At 43.5% G+C, this 22,723-nt stretch overlaps 1 protein-coding gene across 3 annotated transcripts in view; it reads right to left on the bottom strand.

The window, feature by feature from the left end:
- LOC137508264 (excitatory amino acid transporter 1-like) overlaps nucleotides 1-22,723 on the bottom strand; it is a 263,434-nt gene that overhangs the window by 94,387 nt on the left and 146,324 nt on the right. For all 3 annotated transcript variants that reach the window (XR_011020480.1, XM_068233742.1, XM_068233741.1), the window contains exons 3-5: nucleotides 16,015-16,232; nucleotides 8,719-8,856; nucleotides 6,267-6,471 (exon numbers count right to left, since the gene is read on the bottom strand). Coding sequence is in view for 2 of the 3 variants with exons in the window: in XM_068233742.1 (XP_068089843.1) it covers nucleotides 6,267-6,471; nucleotides 8,719-8,856; nucleotides 16,015-16,232 (561 nt within the window). In the remaining variant the exon portion in view is untranslated. The remainder of the gene's footprint in view (nucleotides 1-6,266; nucleotides 6,472-8,718; nucleotides 8,857-16,014; nucleotides 16,233-22,723) is intronic.

The following is a 22,723-nucleotide window of genomic DNA, read 5'->3' as shown; positions in this document are numbered from 1 at the left end:
AATTAAAATGTTCACGTACCAGGGGCTTTCTGCAGCCCAGTGCTGGTCGGGACGTCCCACGCCGGCCTCCTGGCTCTTCTCCCCACGGCTGTCCATATAGGGCTGTCCGGCAGCTCCCCGGGCGACACTGGCCGAGTGTCGGGGCTCCTTCTTCCCCAAACCTCATCAATGACGTTGCACGCCGGAGAGGGAAGGCTCGGTCCTAATGAGCCTTCCCTCTCCTCTCCCGGTGCCTTCGGTGCTGCGCTGGCTCCCCCGTACGCGTCCGCCGTCGCAGGGACTTCGGAGATCTTCGGGAGCACTCGGGCTTCCGAAGACGGGACGCTCCATATTACGTACGCGCGAGTGCGTCATAGAGGGCGCTCGCGCATGCGTACTATGGAGCGGCCCCGTCCTCGGGAGCCCGAGTGCTCCCGAAGGCTTCCGAAACATCCCTTCGGCTGCGGAAGTGGCAGTATTTGACCGAACTGGTCGAATACTGCCACGGGTGATCCTGCGCGGGACCGGGCACCGGGAGAGGAGAGGGAAGGCTCATTAGGACCGAGCCTTAGGTGAGTATCTGACTTTTTCTTTTTCTTTTTTTAACGGTAAACATTCACTTTAACCACAAAGCGATTTTTACCCTAACCAACAAGAGCGATTTTCACCCTTCAGTGCTCATCCTATTTGCCAATAGCTTAATCACTATGAATTACAATGAAATGATCTATATCTTGTTTTTTTTCACCACCAATTAGGCTTTTTGGGGTTGATATTTGTTTTCAGTAATTACTTTAATTACTTTATTTTCTATGCATTTTAAAGGGATAAACAAGGGAAAAATGAAAAAATACACTATTTCTCCAATTTTCATCCCCGATAGTTTTAATATAAACACTGCTACTGTACATAAAACCCACACATTTCATCTGCCTATTTGTCCTGGTTATCACAACATTTTACTTATGTCCCTAGTACAAACTATGGTGACAATATATTATTTGGAAATAAAGGTGTTTTTTCAATGGTGTTTTTTTTCTCACTAATCTCAAGTGCACCCGCATGGGAACACACATGCACTCGCGGGAGCGCGAGCGTGCACAGCGGCAGCAGCACTGTTTGACTTCCTGGAGTTATGAGGCTCAGTATAGCAGGATGTTTTTATAAGTCTGGTTGTCATTAAGTGGTTAACCAGCTGTCACCCCAAGCATTTGCCTGTTTATACCTAAAAACGGCCCTGCTAGTCAGGGGCGTTGCTAGCCCCAAAGATAAGTGGCATGTGCCCCAGATCTATTCTGGGGTGCCCCTGGTTTCCCCCATGCAGAGCCAGTGTGGGTCCTCAATGGCAGGCATGCTGGGAGCTGTGGTGTGTCAATCTGGGTTATGCTTGCTGGGTGCTGTAGTGCCTCTATGTTGGCTGGGTGGTGTGGTGCCATGCTGAGCACTGTGATGCCTTTATGAGGGCATGCAGGGAGCTGTAGTTCATTTATGGGAGCATGCTGGGAGTTGTGGTGCCTCAATCAGAGGCATGGGAGAAGGTCCACTAGAAGGTCAGGGAATGCTATGGGGGAACTGCTGGATAACCTAACGGCAGGCCAGCCCGCCTAGCAGAAAGCCAGAGCAGCCAGGTACTGAAGCCAGGTAACTCCACCTAGTAATGTTTAAAGGACACATCCGAGCACCTTTAAAAAAAAAATCTCCACTTACCTGGGGCTTCCTCCAGCCCCTGCTAGCCGCAGCTCCGCTCCCTGCTGATGGCCCGGGGTCCCCTCCGCCGCAAGATGCCCACTGCACAAGTGGCTCTCAGAGTCGCGCAGACATCATCCGGACTGTTCTGCGCCTGCGCAGTACAGTCCGGATGACATCAGTGCGACTCAGTGAGCCACATGGAGAAGCGCAAGCAGATGCCGACCTGGCGAGGTCAGCATCTGCACCAGAGGGGACAGGACAGCGGCAAGGGGCTGGAGGAAGCCCGAGGTAAGTGGATTTTTTTTTATATTGTGCTCGGACCTTCCCTTTAAGTGACACTGCCCATTTATGTGATATGCTGCATTTTTGTGTTTTTTGCTTTTTTTTTTTTTTTTTTTTTATTAACCACTTGCCGACCGCGGCACGCCGACGGGTGTGGCTGCGACGGCAGCCCCAGGACCGCCCAACGCCAATCAGCATAAGGCCCTTAGGGTGTGGTTTCGGACAATCCGCTTTCAGTCTCCCAGCGGCGATGGGAGACTGTCTTTTTTTGCTGTACAGTGCTGCGATCTAAGGCAGCACTGTACTGGGGACAGCCGTGTGACACGGCTGTCCCCTCCAGAAGCAGGGAAGTGATCGGCTGTCATAGGCTGAAGCCTATTACAGCTGATAACGCTGAATGGCTGGTGGGGAGAGGGAGAGAGGAGGGAATACAAAAAATAAAAAATAGGCAGATTTAAAAATAAAACAAATATTTATAAAATAAGAACATCTGGGGAGAGATCAGACCTAGACTGCTGTTAAGTTAATGGAAATTTGGCTCCAACCATGGCCATACCTACATTCTGGTGCATGGCCACACCCATTTTCTGGCTTGAGAGCCCAAAAGTGCCCTGGATCTCTTAGCATCCTAGCAATGCCCCTGGGTGCAGAAGTGATAGCTCTACAAATCACTGCTTCAGCTTATGGCTGTGGTAAAAGCCCACCTAATAGTAGTAGGGCTCAAAGCGCTATGAGGTTTTAAGAAGATTGTGGTTATTGGGGACTCTGCTATAAGGCTATGAAGATAGAATATTTTTTAATCTGGTTCATCTCAGCCAAATTGTCGGCTTCCCTGGTGACAGAGCTCTAGCTTGTGAAAGACTGAGTGACAAATTACTGGGAGGAACGGGGTATAACTCAGCTCTCCTGGTCCATACTAAGACTGACCGAATACATGGAAAAGATACATAAGAGTTCATTAAAAGGACACCTGAAGTGAGAGGTATCACAGGCCCCATAGTGGCTGGACTGCTCAATGCCTTCCAATGTATTTCAACCCACAGACCGTCCAACCTGGTGGACGCAAGTGATGAGCTGAAACAGCTTGAATTTTGCAGCAGCCAGGCTAGAAGGGAGCTTGCGAGCTACAGTAACACAAACTACACACTATTTCAGGGTACAAAGCTGCCACCACCTCTGTGGGAGGACAGAGGACATTACTCTCACGGATTCTAAAACCTGTGAATAAAACGGTTAAAACACACACTAATCTGGCTATAACGAACAGTAGTAGCGTCTCTTCAGAAAGCTAGGATTCGTTCTGGTTGGCTGAATAGGGTGACACTGAGAAAATAAGTGACTTAAAGTCTTTTATTTATAAATGCAATATAAATAAATAATATATTCAGAAAATCACTAAAAGTAATAATTAGACAATTATAACCCAGTGTAAAATAAAAGGGGAAAGAAAATAAACGGATGCTTAAGTTCAGAATAGATATGTCCCTTTGTGGAAGCAAGTTAAAGTTCTTTGTTCCAGATTGAAGGAAACAGGGAACCCAGCGTCAAGGTCCTCCAGCTGGTTCCGGTCAGATGGAAAATGGGAGAACTGGGGTGGAGTTCCAGCCTGGTCCTTTTCAATGATCTAGCTTTTTCGGGCAGGATCTCAGGGTCAGTCCCTGGGCTGGACTGGGTGTTCTCTTTTTGGGCGGGAAGCTTAGGCCCAACAAAATGTGACATTTCCATATTTCAGCTCACGCTTCTCGCACACAAATAATAATCACAAATTCATAATCCTCTAGAAATAGACATTGAGATGTTATGAAACATGGCTACCGTAGGATGTCCAGTTCCTGAGAAGTTTAATAACTTGGTTGTGGCTTACCGACGCTCCTTAATATTGGTATTAAAATGTTCAGCGAGACACCAAAAATCAAATTATATATCTTCCATAACTATCCTAGGTACGGTATCTCTTAAACAAGCAGAAAACCATACATTACATTCAGTTTACTTCTGCCTCTGCGGGGCCGGGCTGTCTGCAAATAACTTGATCCTGGATAGCGCCCCCCCCCCCCTGCTGTGAATTTCCTGAGTTCTAAAGCAGTATAAGCCAAATGTTACTTTTCAGATGGTTTTTCACACTTAACTGGGAAATAAGACTCTATTCAACTAATTAATTGAAAACAAACATTGGCCTGATCGCCGAACAAAAGTAATTCCATGAAAAGCCCTGCTATCTGCTGGGATGGCCAGGTTTCAAAGGAAGACCCCCAGCCATTTGCATTCTGCTAGAACAACACATACAATTGTAATTGTACCGTTAATCACAATCGGTACAGAAAACCGATTGCGATTGCACTTTTTTACAGCTAGTCCACGACAAGAGGGATATAGAGACTGACATATTTATAAACAAAACTAGTTGCCTGGTGTCCTGCTGATCTGCCATGCATTAGCAGTGTCTGAATCACTTGAAAGAAGCATGTGGCAAATCCAGTCAAAATTCAGTCAAAAGTCTGATCTGCATGTTTGTTCAGGGTCTATGGCTAAAATTATTGGTGACAGATCAGCAGGGCAGCCAGGCAACTGGCATTGTTTAGAAGGAAATATATATGGCAGCCTCCACATACCATACAATTCATCTCACCCTCTACATTCATCTAAGCATAATTCGTGATTTAATGAATACTAGGCTCAATTCAAACGGCTTCCATGGGCCACTCAACAAAGCTACAGTGCTGTAAATCCTAATGTAAAGTTTCAAGGTATGGTGTAAAATTAATTATTACCTTCTCAAACAACTGTAGAATTTCCCTCCCCCCTCCCAAAAAAAGTGCCGTATCCAAGAACCCATTTCAAAACATTAATGTTACACTCCAAGAAGCACTGAAGCGGTTGAAAAGGCAAAGAGGTAGACATGTGCCTTGTACTATCCTCAATTCATTGTTAGATGTAAACATTATGGTTTTCTGTTCCAAATGCTCATGTCTGCAGTAGTTTAATTGTTAATTAAGACTATAATACTGTGTCCATTGGCTTTGTGTTTCTCTGCAGGATGAAAGCAGTAGGTGGCAAAGTCAAGTTACTGACTCAGCTAACATTTAGCTAGAGGTAATTCACACATACTTCAATGCAAAAATTATTCCAGTGCCTTTCTGACTTTTAGGCTGTGCTCTCCTGCTTTCACTGCCTTACATTGTAAGAAAGGAGCATCAAGCAGGTAGTAATGGTTAACAGGCCAGTAGTGTCAGGTGCATAATAACTGTGGCATGATGGATTCATTATACACACACCTCCAGAAAAAGAATGTGATCCATTCCTCTTCACTAGTCTATGTCCTAGCTGTGTCCCAGGTTATTGCAACTCCCTCACAAATACACTTGGACACTGCAATAAACATGCAGGCAAAATTTTACTTTGGACTGGCTGCCCTGTGTTGGGATAAGCAACCGTGTCCTGGGTGACAACCAACTGCTGGGAAAATCACTAGTCCAAACTGGTTGTTAGGGATGGGGTAATGGGGGTATCAGAGTGGAAGGGAGCTCGCTTCTCAACACTAGATTGTGCTGAGACAAAAGCTTGGATTAAGGGATGACTTTTTGTAGATTGCAGTAAGGTAGGCTCTCTACTACATACAAATCTCTGACCAAGAATCAGTTTATTTATCGATAACTTAGCACAGGGGTTCTAATAATCATTCAATATATCAGCAGACTGTTTCCACCACACTGCAGTACCAAAACAAGTGGGACTACACAACACCAATGCCATGAGGGGGACTCAAGCTAAGCCAGACACAGGAGGATGCAGAGACAGGAGTTTTATTACATAGGATTCTGCCTGTAGGCATTTAGTCCTAATTCCACATCGACTCCTCAGCCAAGCATTTACACCAGATGTCTGAACCTGCAGATCCGCTCTCACACTGAACAGAATTACTATTGTAAGAACATATGACCAAATTAAAAGAAATCTCATGATGTTCTAATCTAGGCTCTGCATGTTGCTGGTTAGTGTGAGACCAATTCAGTAGTTCATGAATGCAAGTGTAATGCTGCTTTAGAACATTAGGAAGAGCAGACAAGAAGGATGTACTGCAGCCCTATTCAGCACAGTGCTGATTAGGGATGGGGAATAAGATGGAAAGTCAGTGTTTATACAGGAATATGCAAATTTGATAGTTTGTGGTACCTTAGCACTGGCAATGGGTGAGTATGCCCCCAAAGCCATTTTACTTGCCAACTTTAACATGTAGTACACAGGATGTGTGTCTGAGGATAATGGTTACTTCTAAAGGATTCTACACAGCAAGAGACTATGTCTATATGTCTTACCTTATAAGATCCAGAATTGCATCAGTGGCCTGAACTCTTTCAATCTTCCCATGGGATTCCATATTTTCCTTGGTACCTTTGCCAGGATGAATGATGATCACCATAATAATGCCAATGAAAACAGCTATGAATGTGGTTACAGTATAATATACCACAGCACGCATGCCCATCTTGCCTGAAGCTTTGCCATCCAGAGATGCCATCCCTGAAAGAGAAAAAAGACAAATATTGTCCATCCAGCATGTAGAAAAACAGAGCAACATATCCTAAATTAAGCCAAATGTAACACTCAAAAAACTAACATTCCCACAAGATCAAAATTACTACATGTTAAGAGAAAAGTGAAAAGTGTGGTCTGCAATTCACCCTGTAAGTACCAGAACTGCAAGTGAACATGAATCCGATTTATAATTTACCTGTGTATCCACCTCTCTTTACAATATATATTAATTTCTTTTGACAACACAAACTACTGCTCTTTCCTAAAGTATAGTGTGTACTTCCTCCAGCAGAAGACCTCAAGTCAACCAGTAATTTATGAGAGCCAATCAAGAACCTTAAAGGGAGTCTGAGATGAATGGGTTTTGGAGGCTGATATATTTGTTTCCTTTTATGCCCTGTACACACTGTTGGGGGGGGGATTGGGGTGAGGGGGGATTTCTGTTGCCGACAGGTATTGTTACACTATCCCTCTGGTGACAGTGCACTGCTGTACAGACTTGTCAGCCTCCAGGCTAGCGATGCATCTGTTGCTACGGAGGGAGGCAGAGAGACAAAGAGCGGCGCATGACAGAGTGGATTTCCGCTGGGGAGAGGGAATAACAATGCGATCGGGCTGTGCTCAAGAGTTTGGGATCGTTAAAAATCGGTAATTGTATCTCTAGTGAGTCACTAGATTTGAACAGAACAGAGATACAATGCTTGTTACAGATCCTCCCGAGTTTCTCCCATATTTCAGGTATGTATGAGTTGACTAAGAGGGTTAAATGTGACCATCTATGTTAAACTGGAATAACTATGCTTAAAGTGAACCTTAACTGTAGAAAAAAAAAATGCGTTTAACTTACCTGGGGCTTCTACTAGCCCCCTGCAGCCACCCTGTGCCCGCACCGTGACAAAGCGATTCTCTTCTCCTTCAGCGACCCCCTGTCACTTCAATGTGGGCCCTAGTCTGTGTGCCTCCTAATTGCGTTCCCGTGGATGGGAGCAGTCCACACATGTGCAGTATGAAAAAATCTCTACTGTGCATGCGCAAAACGCTCCCTGCAACGGGAGCGTGATCGTGGACCTGCAAGGCCAAGGCTGTGCATGCGCAGTGGCCTGTCAACTCACCAATCGGCTGGCCAGAAGAGGGTCGCTGCGGGGGACTTGAAGGACACTTAGTGGCAGCGCGGGCACAGGGCGGCTGGAGGGGGCTGATAGAAGCCCCGGGTAAGTTCAAGTCTTTTTTAAAATTCAGTTTAGGTTCCCTTTTAGGCACGGTTCACATTAGTGGTAAAAGACTAATTCCCGGATAGGAAGGGAACAGACTGGAACGGATGTGAATGGATCTAATGTTAACCTAAGGATCCGTTCATATCCATCCATTGGAATTGATACATTCCGTAAGATCTGCTGAATGGACCACAAGTTTAATCCTTCATCAATTTTTACAGACTGCTAAACCCAGCAGAATAGAAACGGATGCTGCATTGGGGGCAATGAAAAAACAGAACATTTCTTCCCACTATCGAAGAAACTGACCGTTCTAAGGATCAAAATCCACTTTGGGGGTGAAGGTCTGGGGGAAAATGGGGAAATGGAGAAATGGAACTGAAGCAGCTGAACTGCAACAGAGTTAAAACGGATACGTTAGACTGGTAATCGGATCCATTTGCCACTAAAATTGCCAGTGTGAACCGGGCCTAAGTGGGAGAGGTGGTAGAGGTTACAAAGATGTGCAGAAGTCCTACTTCACAAATTCACCAAAAAAGACCATGTTGCTTGAAAGTACGTTTCTTGACTTTTGTTAAAACGTTGCTCCAACATAATATCCCCTGTTGGCAGCAATATATCTTTATAACCAGGACTGTAGGCCTAGAAGCAAATACTGTATATCACATTAGCATTAAGACATTGCACCATCCACAGTGTAGACCAGCAGGCAGCTGCTTATAACTGGATGGTGGGTGGCAATTTCCCATCCATATTCACTACAGGTACAGAGACCCAGTAAGCCCATCTTCTTTATATGATTTATTAACTAAATTGCAAATTCCAACCTTTTGAGGCAGCCAAAGACTGCTTTATCATTGAAGCATTATTCAAAGTATGAAGCACATTACTGGTGTGTTAGTGCTGGAGCTCCTGCCTAGGGACCATTTGTCCTTGAAACAATGCTAAGCATTCCTTGCATATACTGTACTGTATGTTATTCTTTTTTGTCTGTTCTTTTGCAATATAAACACCTTACCGGTCACTAAACTGGATACTATAAGTGGTAGGACAAGCATCTGCAGCATCCTCATTAGTAGCTCTCCAGGAAAGGAAAAATATTTGATTTGGCGATACGACATCTTATAGGGCCTTAGAGCAAATGCCAGTCCAATGCCTAGAAAATAGAGTATAATCAGAAATTAGATGCAGATAACCCGTATAGTGACTGTAATTTAGAAGTGTGACAATAACAAAAAAACAAAACGTCTAGGGTAATTCAAACGTTAACCTCCCTGGCGGTAAGCCCGTGCTGAGCACGGGCTATGCCGCCGGGAGGCACCGCTCAGGCCCCGTTGGGCCGATTTGCATAATTTTTTTTGCTGCACGCAGCTAGCACTTTGCTAGCTGCGTGCAGTGCCCGATCGCCGCCGCAGCCGCCCCCCCCCCCCCCAGACCCCGTGCGCTGCCTGGCCAATCAGTGCCAGGCAGCGCTGTGGGGTGGATCGGAGTCCCCCTTGACTTTGTCTCGCTACATGAAAAAGAAATTTTTTTTAAAAAAAAACGCATTTGCTGCCCCCCTGGCGGATTTTTAGCAAACCGCCAGGAGGGTTAAAGTGGAGCTATAGTCTAGCGTATCATAGAATTAAAAATCAGGTCTTCCAACTCTTCCTTGCTGACAGGTCCGGCTTTACCATAAGGCACTGTAGGCCTACAAGCGCCTGATGATGGAAAGGCTGCTCCCTCCCGTCCCCGAGCACCTCCCTTCTTCCATATGCAGAGTCCTAATGAGAGTGTAAATGAGACGTTACTTGCCCTGATTTTACCATTCCACTGGCGAGGTCTCCCTTCAGTCAGAGGCACCACTAGCTTCTTAATACTGAGGTTCCTGTAGCTACCTAATACTTGAGGGCACCTCTAGCTACTCAATATTGAATGTAATTCTGGTTACCTAATACTAAGGGGCACCTGTAGCTACCTATGATATGACAGGCAATTAAAGGATGGGAGAAGTGGCAACTGGGCCAGCCAGCACACTTGCGGTGCAGTTTGTTGGGGCTTTGTCGGTTAACTGAGGACGAAGTCTAAGGTGCCAGGACATCTGGGAAGAAGGAAAAAAGGGCGCATATGACTAATGGACAAAAAGGGCGCCATGCCATTGCAATGCAAAATATCAGCTATTGGGCGCCAGAGAGGAAATTAGGGCACCCGACAAATAGCGGTTGCAAGGATCGTGTTAACAAAAGTTTTCGTTTATAGAATTTTTATTACAAATATGGTTTCCAAATTAGTTTTGACTTTCGGTTTTACTTATTTTATCATTTTTAAATTTCTCTTTCAGGAGTGTAATAAGTGAATTTTCGTTTACACTTATTTTATCGTTTTAAAATTTGTTTTCATACGTATAATGCTTAAATATCATTTTCAACCTTATTGTGTTAGAAATACATCGGTTTTCGAATTAACCTTGTTTTCAGAATTATATAATGCATCTTACTAATATATCGCTTTTCATATTACCGTTATTTTAAGATTTTTAATGTGTACGTGATTGTAAGGCTATTTATTCTATTATCAATATATAACTTTTTCTATTTATAATATTTTTAATGTGTATGTGATTTTAAGGCTATTTATTCTATTAAAAATATATAAATTATTTTATTCATGTTATTTGTAGTGAAGTATTTTAAGGATTAAATATATTGTTTATATGTGTGTAAGGGTGTGTGTGTGCAGTGGGAATGATTAGGGTTAGGCACCACCAGGGGGGTGGTTAGGGTTAGGCACCCCCAGGGGGGTGGTTAGGGTTAGGCACCACCAGGGGGGTGGTTAGGGTTAGGCACCACCAGGGAGGTCTAGGGGTTAAAGATAGGTACAGAAAGGGTTCTGTGTGAGAGTAATGTTAGGTATAGTTACAGTACAATATTTGTAATATATACAATTTATTAAATTATGTATATTTCCACAAACGGGGGTGGTCTAGGGGTTAGGGATAGGGAGAGATCTGTGTGAGAGTACAGTTAGGTATAGTTGCAGTAAAATACCTGTAATATATACAATTTTATTACTATGGTTAATCAAAGTGTAAATATCATTTTTCGGTTATGGACGGGATTATGCTGCTTCATTTGCGATATCTTTTTTTGTTATAGACGCTATTTTGCCATTTAATTTCCGTTTATTCAACATATTTAGCACTTGATTTTCGTTTATAAGCTATAAATGAAAAATATTGTTTTAGATAAAAACATAATTTCAGCTATATCCCGTGCCCTTTTTTCCAAACGCCCTTTTTGTATGTATGTGGACACCTGTGCCTACAGGCTCCTGGAGGGTACGTATGGGCCTGATTGCCAATATACGGTACTTATCCTACCTGCCTTTCACGCTTTTATTTGTGTAAAAATTATAAATTCTCCCCCAGATCCCAACAGATAACGTGGAAGAAGCCATCTTCCATAATAATGTAATATTCCACTTAATCAGAAAGTGATACATGAAAACCTTTCAAGTGCATTAATCAGTAATTCAACTAGTTTATATGATGTGCAGCAGAGATATATGGAATGCTAGGTTTCTCCCATTATGTACCTTGAGCTAACCACATCCACAGAGTGCCAAATATCACATTTTCAAGTAAAATTGAGCTTCTGCAACCATAAACCCCCAGTTTAAAAATGTGGTCTTATTACCTTAAAGAGGAACTGTAGTGAAATTAACGCAATGAATAAAATTGCTTACATTTTACAATATTCACTTATAAATTATTTACTCAGTGTTTGCCCATTGTAAAATCTTTCCTCCCCCCAATTTACATTCTGAAATTTATCACATTTATCACTGGTGGCCACAGCTTTAGTCCGTCAGGTGATCTCTGCAGAATGTTAATTTACTGAGAATTCTATGCACAGAGGGAGATACAGCTTGCTTGACAGCTGGAAATAGCAGTTATTTCCAACAATGCAGTGAGAGTCACAAACAGGGAATAGTCAGAGCCATGGCCCTGACATCATACTGTGGGAACGGTTTCACCACAATATCAGCCATACAGATGTCCTTGATAATCTATTTGAGAAAAAGTAAAAACTTCTCATGGGAAAGAGGGTATCGGCAACTGATTGGGATGGAGTTCAAGCCTAGGTTAAAGTTCCTCTTTAAGTAGTTCCACTGAAAGAGTTAACAACAAATGCTGTGGGGTGGGGATATGCTTGGCTCAGCATCATCATGTCATTATGACTGCAGTAGGTTTGGCCACAATCAGTTCTTACTGGAGATTTGGAAGGATTGGGCTGCAGGAACTGGCTTGTGAAAGGGCTGCTTTACAATTATTTTTTTTAACTAATCAAAGAACTTAGATACAGATATAAATATAATATTTGCCCCAGGGACCATATACAGCTCCAGAAAAACATTTATTTTAATCATCAAAATAGAGCACAGGAAGCAGGACTAACGTTTTATAGACAGTGCTAAGGCAGAAAGTTATGAATAAAGATGATACAGTTTATTGGCTAACTGAAAGGATTTAGAATTCAGTAAGCTGTATATATATACATTCTCCAGGCTCCTGTGGTTGGCAGCTACGTGGGATTCAAAATCTGCTGTCACATTCAAGTGTTGGTAGCTTCAGTCAGATCTGTCCATGCTAAGAGCATCAAGTGCATGGTTATTCAATTAACTTTATTAACTGGCTTTCGTTACACATTTATTCATATTCATTTTGTCCCTCTAATTACCAATTCTGCACTTTGTACAAACTCTGTATTTTATATATTGGTGTATACTATTGTCTGTATTAACTTGTACCCCATGTTTGTTTCTTACTTTGAACAGCGCCAGGGAATATGTTGGCACTTTATAAATTAATAATAATAACAACAACTTCATATTGAAGGACTAAATCCTCAGTACACAGGAGAATCTGAAGAAGGCATAACATTACTATATACTGAAAGCTTACTATTTTAATCTTTTACATTTAGCCAATAAATGGTATCATGCTCTACAGCACCACGGAATATGTTGGCGCTTTATAAATCAATACTAATAATGCCAATTTATCTTTCTGCTTTAAAGGACAACTGAACCAAGAGGGATATGGAGGCTGCTATATTTATTTCCTTTTAAAAATACCAGTTGTCTGGCAGCCCTGCTGTTCCCCTGCCTCTAATACTTTTAGCCATAGACTCTGAACATGGATGCAGCAGATTGGGCGTTTCTTGTCAGATATCACAAGATTAACTGCATGCTGTTTTCTGGTATGATTCAGACACTACTGCAGCCAAATAGATCAGCAGGACTGCCAGGCAACTGGTATGGTTTAAAAGGAAATAAGACAACCTCCATATACTTCTCACTTCAGTTGTCCTTTAAATTAGTACCCATATAGTTTCAGAATCAGAATCAAGTTTATTGGCCAAGTACAGGGGAATTGTTTTTAGCACAGACAAGCTCAAAGTAGTACACACGATAGGATATACAGTAATGTAGACTAACATACATGCAATAGTAGTACAAGAAGACAATAGAGTACTTAGTAGATCAAGGCCACCTAAGGATATGTGCCATCGGCGGGCGTCTACCCAGGTGTGAACGCTGGAGCAAGGGAGTGTGATTGGGAGGGAAGGTTGAGGAGATCAATAGCTTGGGGGAAGAAGGCGTTTCTGTGTCTAGTGGTCCTGGTGAGTAAGGACCTGAAGCGACGGCCTAGGGGGAGAAGATTGAAGTAGCAGTTGCCAGGGTGAGTGGGGTCTCTTGCTATCCTGGCGGCCCTAGAGCGCAGTCTAGAGAAGTAGAGGTGGTCGAGTGGTGGAAGGGGAGTACCGATGATCCTTTCCGCAGACTTAATGACCCTTTGTAATCTGTACCTGACGTTCGCAGAGGCCCCTGCGTACCATACGATGATGGAAGAGCAGAGTATTGACTCAATGGCAGCAGAGTAAAAGCAGGTCATAATATCTTGCGACATTCCAAACTTTTTCAGCTGACGTAGGAAAAACAGCCTTTGTTGGGCCTTCTTCTGGATCATTGTGGCGTTTACCTCCCACCTAAGGTCACTGGATATGGTGGTGCCTAGGAAACGTGCGTGCGGGACCCTGGCAACCTCAGTGCCTTCGATGAGAGCCGGGGGGAGTACGGGGTGGCCTTTCCTGAAATCGATGATCAGTTCTGCGGTTTTAGCTGTGTTCAGGACCAGCTTATTTTCCTTGCACCAGTTGCAGATATTCTCAATCTGTTGGCGATAGGCTCGTTCGTCACTCCCGTCTATGAGGCCAAGGATGGTGGTGTCGTCCGCAAACTTGATGACCTGGACCAAGTTGTTTGTTGAGTTGCAGAAGTTCGTGTACAGTGAGAACAGCATAGGGGACAGGACACAACCCTGGGGGGCACCCGTATTGGTGACTCGTGTCTGCGAGGAGAAGGTGCCAAGTTTGACTGCCTGAGTCCTGTTTTTTTAGAAAGTCCTTCACCCAGCCACAGAGGCTGGGATGCACATTGAGGAGGGCTAGCCTGTCACAGAGGATGTCGGGGCTGATGGTATTGAAGGCAGAGCTGAAGTCCAAGAGGAGGATCCTGACATAGGTGTTTGGTCTGTCTAAGTGGCTCAGAATGTGCTCCAGGCTGATGTTGATTGCATCCTCCACGGACCTATTGGCCCTGTAGGCAAACTGGTGTGGGTCCATCAAATCCTTTGTGGTCTGCTTCAGGTGGGAAAGAACCAGCCTCTCGAAGACCTTCATGATGTTTGATGTTAGTGCGACAGGTCTGAAGTTGTTTAGGTCCGTTGCACCTGGTTTCTTTGGGATGGGGATAATGGTGGAGATCTTTAGGCAGGAGGGAACCCTGTGTTCTTTTAGGGATTGTGAGAACAGGGAGGAGAGGACTGGGGCCAGTTGGTCCGCACAGGTTTTTAGACAGAGGTTGGACACACCATCCGGGCCCGATGCTTTCCTGGGGTTGAGTATCTTGAGTTGTCTCAGTACCTCTCTGCCACATTCAGTGGGACTGGAACGCCTGGGCTAGTGTGAGCAGGGGAGGTCTTGGCAAGTGGCACCTGGTCTTGCAGTATGTTTACTTGGTTGTCTTCGAACCTACAGTAGAACCTGTTCAGATCTTCTGCTAGCTTAGCGCTGGGAGTCGTGTGTTGAGGGGGGCTCTTGAAGTTTGTGGCCACCTTGAGACCTTTCCAGACTTCGCGTGAATTGTTGGAGCTGAGGCTCATTCGCAGTCTATCAGAGAACCTTCTTTTTTCCGCTCTCAGTTCTTTGTTGAGGGTATTTTTGGCCTTCCTGAACTCGTCTAGATTGCCGCTCTTGTAGGCTGCCTCCTTGGCTCTGCGTAGCAGGCGTAGCTTGTTGTTGAACTAGGGTTTATTGTTGGGATACACTCTGTAGGTCTTGGACGGAATGCACATGTTCTCGCAGAAATTGATGTAGGACGTGATGTTGTCTGCCCATTCATCAAGGTCGCCATTTGGTGGTGCAAGGGCTGGCCAGTCGGTGCAGTCAAAGCAGGCCTGCAGTGTTAGCTTTGCTTCCGTCGTCCATTTCTTAGTTGTCTTAAGGACTGGCTTGGAGTTCTCAAGTTGCCTTTTGTAGTTAGGAATTAGTTGGACGAGGCAGTGGTCTGAGTTGCCGAGGGCTGCTCGGGGGACAGCCTTATAAGCGCCCTTGAGGGTTGTGTAGCAGTGGTCCAGAGTGTTCTGGTTCCTGGTTGAGCAAGTGATGTGCTGTACAAAGCGTGGCATCTCTGAGTGAAGATTGGCCTGATTGAAGTCTCCCATGATGATGAAGAGGGAGTCTGGAAGGGCCAATTCCCATTTCGAGATGGTATCGCTTAGGATGCATGTGGCCTTCATGACGTCTGCATCGGGGGGGGGGGGGATGTAGACCCCTGCAAGTACAAAGGAGGCAAATTCCCTAGGTGAGTAGAAAGGTCTGCAGTTGATCAGGAGGACTTCGAGGTCTGGGGAGCAGCGTTTGGTCAGGATGGTCATCTCACGGCACCACTTGGAGCTGATGTAGAAACAGACTCCTAAGCTTATTATTTTGTGAATGACATTCATCCATTGTTACAGTTGTTATTTTTGACAGTACATGTGTAATAATTCACGTGCATATGTGCCATGTTGGAAAACATTGGTTGTTACTGTCTGTAACTTCATTTTCCAATAAAAAAAATGTAAAGAAAAAAAAAGAAAGAAAGAAAGAAAGAAAGAAGGAAGAGGCTGAGTAGTACTATATGGAGAAAACCTGTATCTGCTGTGGACTGAATAATAATAATAAATATTTACACACACATATAGCAAATAATGGAGCAGAAAATTCAGTACCTAGCACTACGGCAGTGATGGTGAGTATTACAAATGCATTCCGACACAGGAATCCACGGATGCTTCCCAATGTCACTGTGCGTACTTGCTTCCCAGCTCGCGATGCCCTTTTCCGCATGGCATGTTGCCAGTTGTGCATGCGACCTTCAGGTTTTTCACCTTTTGCAGAATAATCTTTAAGGAACAGGTTATCGGCATTCCCATCCTTTTCACTCATCCTAGGTAGAGGAACACACAAAACTAATCTTATAAGAAGGCATTGTTATGTTTGATAGTATGCGCAGTATATGTCTGCAAGAGTTAAATAAAAGCAAGTGTCCTTTATATTCTCAGCGCCGCGGATGAAATCATGAGGATTCAGTAATTTCTATTGCATTATATCTAATGGCTCAGATGAAACAATTTGTTTAAGAAAGATTATTTTGATTGAAGTTGCCAGTAACACTTTCCAGTCAATGCACAAATTATTTTCAAACAGCAAGTAAAGCTGAAAATCTAAATTACATTGAGCAGTTTTTATATCAAATCAACCATTAAAAGCTGCAGTTTTGAAGTCTGGGCAAAATCAGTGGCTGCTAAGTGGGGCAGCAAATGATAACCTATGAACCGTTTTAATAGAGTATCAATTATTGACTAAATCGGCCTGTATATTGCTGGCTTCAAATTGCCCAGTGACATAAGAGGATAATCACTCAATACGGCCAATTAAAGGGTATCTGCTTCCTTTGTCTGTATTTATCCATGCAGGTGGGTGTACTAAATACCCGTTGGCTACCAGACGTTTCTAGGTGTACAGTAGTCTCTGTGTCTAGCCAGGATTTGTTGGCTTTTTCCAGTTAAAGCCAGTGATCTACAGGGTCAGCCCTTAATGATCACTCAGGAAGTCACAATACATTTCCCTGAAGAGCAGCTGGGCTGCAGTACTGCAGAGATGCGAGCGGTTCTTAGTCGGGAGCTTACTTACCTTTGGGCATTTCAGCAGTGGGATCTCGCTTCAGCTGCACATCCAGGGTCATGTCTCCATTCCCACAGGGGTGTTACACTCTTCATATAACCCGTAGTCACGTACTGACACCACTGAGCATAGAGAATAGATGTTGGATATGTGGCTGAAGAAAGCTCTTGGGGGGAAGGGGTACTCTCTCACGATTATGCTCTACTCGCAGCCCTGCATGAAGAGAGTTAAGGCACATCTGGCTACCACAACGAATGGGGGGGAGCTACTTAGAACAAGGGGGCACCTTGGGCTACTTATACAGGCAAGCATATTTCTAAGTTTTACTCTAATCTGTTAAAATATAAATATGGACCAAGGTTGGTCAAAGCTAGATCTGGTTGGGAAAATTGGGGGGGGGGGGGGGGGGGGGAGAAATTTCTGCATCTGAATGGTTAGAGATTGGAGTCCTACATGAAAACTGTGATCAGTTCCAGAGACAACCCCATAGAATTATGCTGGTTTCACCACATTTACTATACACCTCAAAAGGTGTCTACATTTTCCAAAAGGTGTCAGTGATGCCTGTTGGAGCTGTGGGCATAGGCCAGGTACGTTTAAGCATATGGCATGGGACTGTCCATTCCATTCTGGAAAAAAATGTTTTTACAATTTATGGATGCCGTCTTGTCTTTTAGGATTTAGGATTAATGGATTATTTGCCTTTGGGTAGTAATAAGAAATTATTGGTTGGATTGCTATTCTTTATGCTAAAAATTCAGTTTCACTAGAATGGAAAAAAAATTCTCTGCACCTTCATTAACCCTTTGGAAGCAACTGATAAACACAGCCTTACCCCTCTACCAATTGACTTGGCTGGTCTGGTTCAAAATTTCCAAGGTGTGGGGGGTATGGTTACATAATACTGAGTCTGCTATTGCTAATATGTATGTGACCCCAAGTATTAATGATGCTTTGTGATGTTTGCCTGTATGGATGTATGCCTTGGTGTATGCCTTGGTGTGTCCATGTCAGCGTGTTTATGTGGGGGAGACCACCAACATACTGAAGGACCGTTATCAGGCCCATTGTAGGTCCGTCCACAGTGGCGTTGGTTCAACCCGGGTCATCGAACACATGCGGGATACTCACGGAGGGGATGTCACTAAATTGAGATTTTTGGGTCTAGAACAAGTCAAAAGGGATGATAGAGGTGGGGACTGGTACAAAAAGCTCTTGCAACGAGAAAGCTATTGGATATCATTTTTTGAGGCCACTGGCCCTTTGGGCATGAATGAGAAGAACAACCTTGCAGTATTTATTTAAGTATTTGATAGCGGTAGTCTAGGTGTTTATAACTATTATTTTTAATATTTTTAAGAATTGATTCAATACTTTTCTGACTTTGTAATGTCTCTGACTTTATTTTTCTTTCTAATATTTGTATTTTTTCCATAGACAAGGACCACACCCCTGGACATATTGGGTCCTGTTGAATATTGTGGGGTGGTGAGTTTTTTCAAAATAGATGCATAATATAATATATGTTTTGGTTGTTTCTATTTATATTCACCCCTACATGACCTCTATGTCTAGGAGATGGTGTGTTCCCCTTACCTGTTGGGATGGGTTTTGGGTTTCGGATCCCAATGGAATTCTTGTTTTTAGAATCATGTAATTTCCATTTGGCTGTTAATTGTTAACTGGCCACTAGATGGCAATCCAAGGCGTAGTGATCGTGAGCATGCGTAGACGTTGACGCTTGGTGGACATGCATTTCTTTCTGCAGCCACTGGATGGCAACAGTACTTTCGGATTGGAGATCCGGCGCCTCTGTGACGCTATGCGACGCTTGCGTTCCATTTCCCGGTGAAAATCCGGAAGCTGTATCCTCTGCTACGGAAGCACTCCGTGCAGGGGGAGTGTGCAGCGTTTTTATTGCACAGCGTGCGTTCCACGGGGCGGATGGCCATCTTTTCCATTGGGACGAATCCGGGCAGCCTTAACAGGTGAGAAGGATATTTAAGGGGATTTACATTGGGGAGCAATTTGTCCTGACGATGCGCCACAGCACACAGGCGCGAAACGGCTGTTGACCTTTTCTCTCTCTCTGCCTGTACCTCTCTCCATGGTGGTGAAGTATATGGATTTTTAAATTTAAATTTGATGGAATAAAGGCTATGTTTTACCTGATGTGCGCAACCGCTTGTTCTTGGAATGAAATTGCTGTGATGACTATTGGGAAGTAGCACTCAGGTTGTATCCTGCGGTCCTGTGCATAGATCTTCCTCTTTTTTGTGTATTTGCCTGTATGGATATTTGTTTTACCCTGACATTATCTTGTTACAATGTCTCTGGCTTATAATTGTATTTAGTACTCGACAGTACTTTAATGACTGACTTATAATAGTATTTGGTACTCTACGGTAACAATATCAAAATATATTTGTGGTTAGCCTGCTGTAATTCTATAATTATAGTGGAAGGTATATGCACTCCTTTTGCTAAGCTCTGTCATGCCCCTCCTGTCATGTATACTTTGTTACACTGTCAATTGATTGTTTGATTTTAGTTTGTTGAAAAAGTAATAAAAAATAAATCTATACACTCACATCCTGACCTAGTGCACCTACAGCAGTTAAGTGGGGGTGGGGGGGGGGGGAGGTGGGGAGTTTACCAGCAACATTAACAAAACATAACCCAAAAGTAGTTAAAACAAGGTGAAAGTACTAACTTTTCAGACATTAGGCATTATTCAATATGCTTTTTCGCCTGTTTTCCTATGTTTTCACCTCATCTATGTTACTTTTTTAACTATTTCTGCCACCCGGACGTGAAGCTCACGTCTGAGCGGCTGCTCTGCTGCGGTGCCGCACTCCCGCGCGTGATCGCGGGCGCGCCCTCGTGCCCCCCGGTAGCCCTGGGATCAGTGAACGGGAACACGGTTTAAGGTAATTCATTAATTAAGGTAAGAAAAGTAATATTGAAATGAAGTTAATCAGGACCAACTTTGAGTGATTATTTTGCTTGTAATGTGCTGTTATTTTTTTTCAAATAGGTGATACAAAAAAAGTAATTTATAAGTAGTTTTGTGAATAGAGCCCAATGTGACAATTCACCTACTGTACCAGAAGCACAGAAAGTTGATGGGTTGACAGTAGAGGCCAAAAAGTGAACACAAGAAAATATATTGGAAACACAGTGGTGTAAAAGAGAATATTTTTGGTATGGAAATTGCCCTATATTATTGTCACAACTGGGGCAGCTAAGGGAGATACAAAGGGCAGGACACAATTTATACCTCAGGCTTAAGTCTCAATATATGCACTTACAAAAAAGGCAATTTTACAGAAAAGAAAAGCTACCACTAATTTTTCATGCCAGCTTTACTTCGCAATGTTTAAACATGTGATAATTTAGTGGTTGGTATCCTCCCGCCATCTGAAATGCACAGCTAAATTTACCAAGGAGCTTTTGACCAAATTTAACCTCAGCAACAAAAAAATTACAAGTGAAAATCTTCCTGATAAGCTGAAGCTAAAAAGGGCATTCTATATGTAACAAACAAAATACCATATTGTTACTGTGGCTAGATTGACCGTGATCATTAGGGGAGGTATTATAATTTGGAATTTGTCCCTAGAAAATTGTATCGGATTATGTTTCTAACTCCCTGTTTATAAATCATCCAAACATGTTAACTGAAAATAAAAAATAAATGACATTTTGTCATTTTTAAATTAAAATGAAAAAGCAAAAAATTGAACTGCTAATTGCTGTATATGAAGACTTAAAAATCAGTATTAGTTAAATCAATAGTGGAAATCATCCACTGAAAATAAAACATGCGTTTTCAAGAACTTTAAATTATTGAGAAGCATTCACAGCTGGGTTTATAAACAACCTCTTCCTTTCAGTAAAAAGAGACTGGCTTTCCTTACTCCCTATGGTGAAATCACAGGCTCACTTAGCAGAAGCAATTATCTTATATCATTAACTCAAAGAGGAGCTGTCAGCCATACTATCGCAGAAAAAATAAACACGTTATGTAAGTAGAGCAAATATTTATCTACTTATATACTTTATATGTATTGCACTGTCCACGTTTTGATTTTAGTGATTTTTCTATAGTAAAAATAAGAGAAAATCATTCTTAGGATTCTACATTTTAACTGTGTCTGTCTTGAAACCAATCCTGACATTATTTGCTCAATTACTCTCCTCTGCTTGATTGTGTGTGCATTATCTCAGCATGAGAAATATTGGCCAATCAGAGAGGAACAGAGGTATGGGAGGGGAAAACAGGAGGGAAAGAGGCTTCAGCCAATCAGGCTGCATTAGTTAACCTCACTGGCGGTGAGCCTGTGCCGTGCTGAGCAGAGGATTTCTCAGGCCCTGCTGGGCCGATTTGCATAATTTTATTTAGCAAAGTGCTAGCTGCGTGTACTTCCCCATCGCCGCCGCTCCGCGCCGATTTGACCGCTACCTGCCACGCCGCTCCCCCTCCCCGACCCCTTGCGCAGCCTGGCCTATCAGTGGCAGGCATCGCTGAGGGGTGGATCGGGACTCCTGATGACGTCACGATGTCCATGACGATCGTCGCCATGGCGACGGGGGAAGCCAAACAGGAAATCCCGCTCTGAACGGGATTTCCTGTTTGCGCTGATCGCCGGAGGCGATCGGAGGGGGTGGTGGGATGCCGCTGCACAGCGGCTATCATGTAGCGAGCGTTAGGCTAACTACATGATTTGAAAAAAAAAAAATTAAAGTGCTGCGCTGCCCCCTGGCGGTTTTAATAGACCGCCAGGGAGGTTAAGTCTGTTGGGAAAGTAAAGAAGCATATATTGCAATTTTGGAAGGCAAATATGCAAAATGAAATTCATGACTAACTTACAGCTACAGGTGAGCTATAAACCAGCAGTTCTGGAGGGATGCTTGGCCTATAAGAGTGAAACTAAATCATTTGCATGGTTCCTCCCATTGGTCTTGTGCCATTTGATTTTGGTGTTTTGACATGTGCTAATAATAGTGGTTAACTGCAATTACCTTTTGTTTTCTGGAATGAATATGCAATTTGCAGGTCTTTCAGTAGATCTTTTTTTAACCCCCTATACAAAATCTTGGTGGCTCTCCATCTTACCTGGGTTTCCTATAACCCAGCTCCTACAGAAGATCCTTCACATAGATCCTAACAGCATGATGGGAAAGTGGAAAGCAATAGAGAGCTTTGACTGGGTGATTCAGGAAACCTAGACTGAATTCATTTAAAAAGAATTTGCCATTGAAGGAATACCAAGGCAGGGACAAGATTAAGGGCTCTTACACTTAATGAGCATGATTCATAAAGCTTTTTAACCTGTTTTCCTCTGTTTTCACCTTATCTGTGTTATGTTTTAAGCTCCCAAAGTGCAAAAATATAATATACTGTAATTAAAGAGAACCCGAGGTGTGTTTAAAGAATGTTATCTGCATACAGAGGCTGGATCTGCCTATACAGCCCAGCCTCTGTTGCTATCCCAAACCCCCCTAAGGTCCCCCTGCACTCTGCAATCCCTCATAAATCACAGCCGTGCTGTGAGGCTGTGTTTACATCTGTAGTGTCAGTCTCAGCTGCTCCCCCGCCTCCTGCATAGCTCCGGTCCCTGCCCCTGTCCCTTCCCTCCAATCAGCAGGGAGGGAAGGGATGCAGGCGGGGACTGGAGTTCTGCAGGAGACGGGGAGAGCAGCAGACTTACACTATAGAGATAAACACAGCCAGCTCTGACAAGCTGTTTG

This window comes from Hyperolius riggenbachi, chromosome 1, assembly GCF_040937935.1.
Source record: "Hyperolius riggenbachi isolate aHypRig1 chromosome 1, aHypRig1.pri, whole genome shotgun sequence".
Lineage (NCBI taxonomy): Eukaryota > Metazoa > Chordata > Amphibia > Anura > Hyperoliidae > Hyperolius > Hyperolius riggenbachi.
The sequence above is the reverse complement of the archived record's forward strand: the minus strand, read 5'-3'. Positions and strand labels throughout refer to the sequence as shown.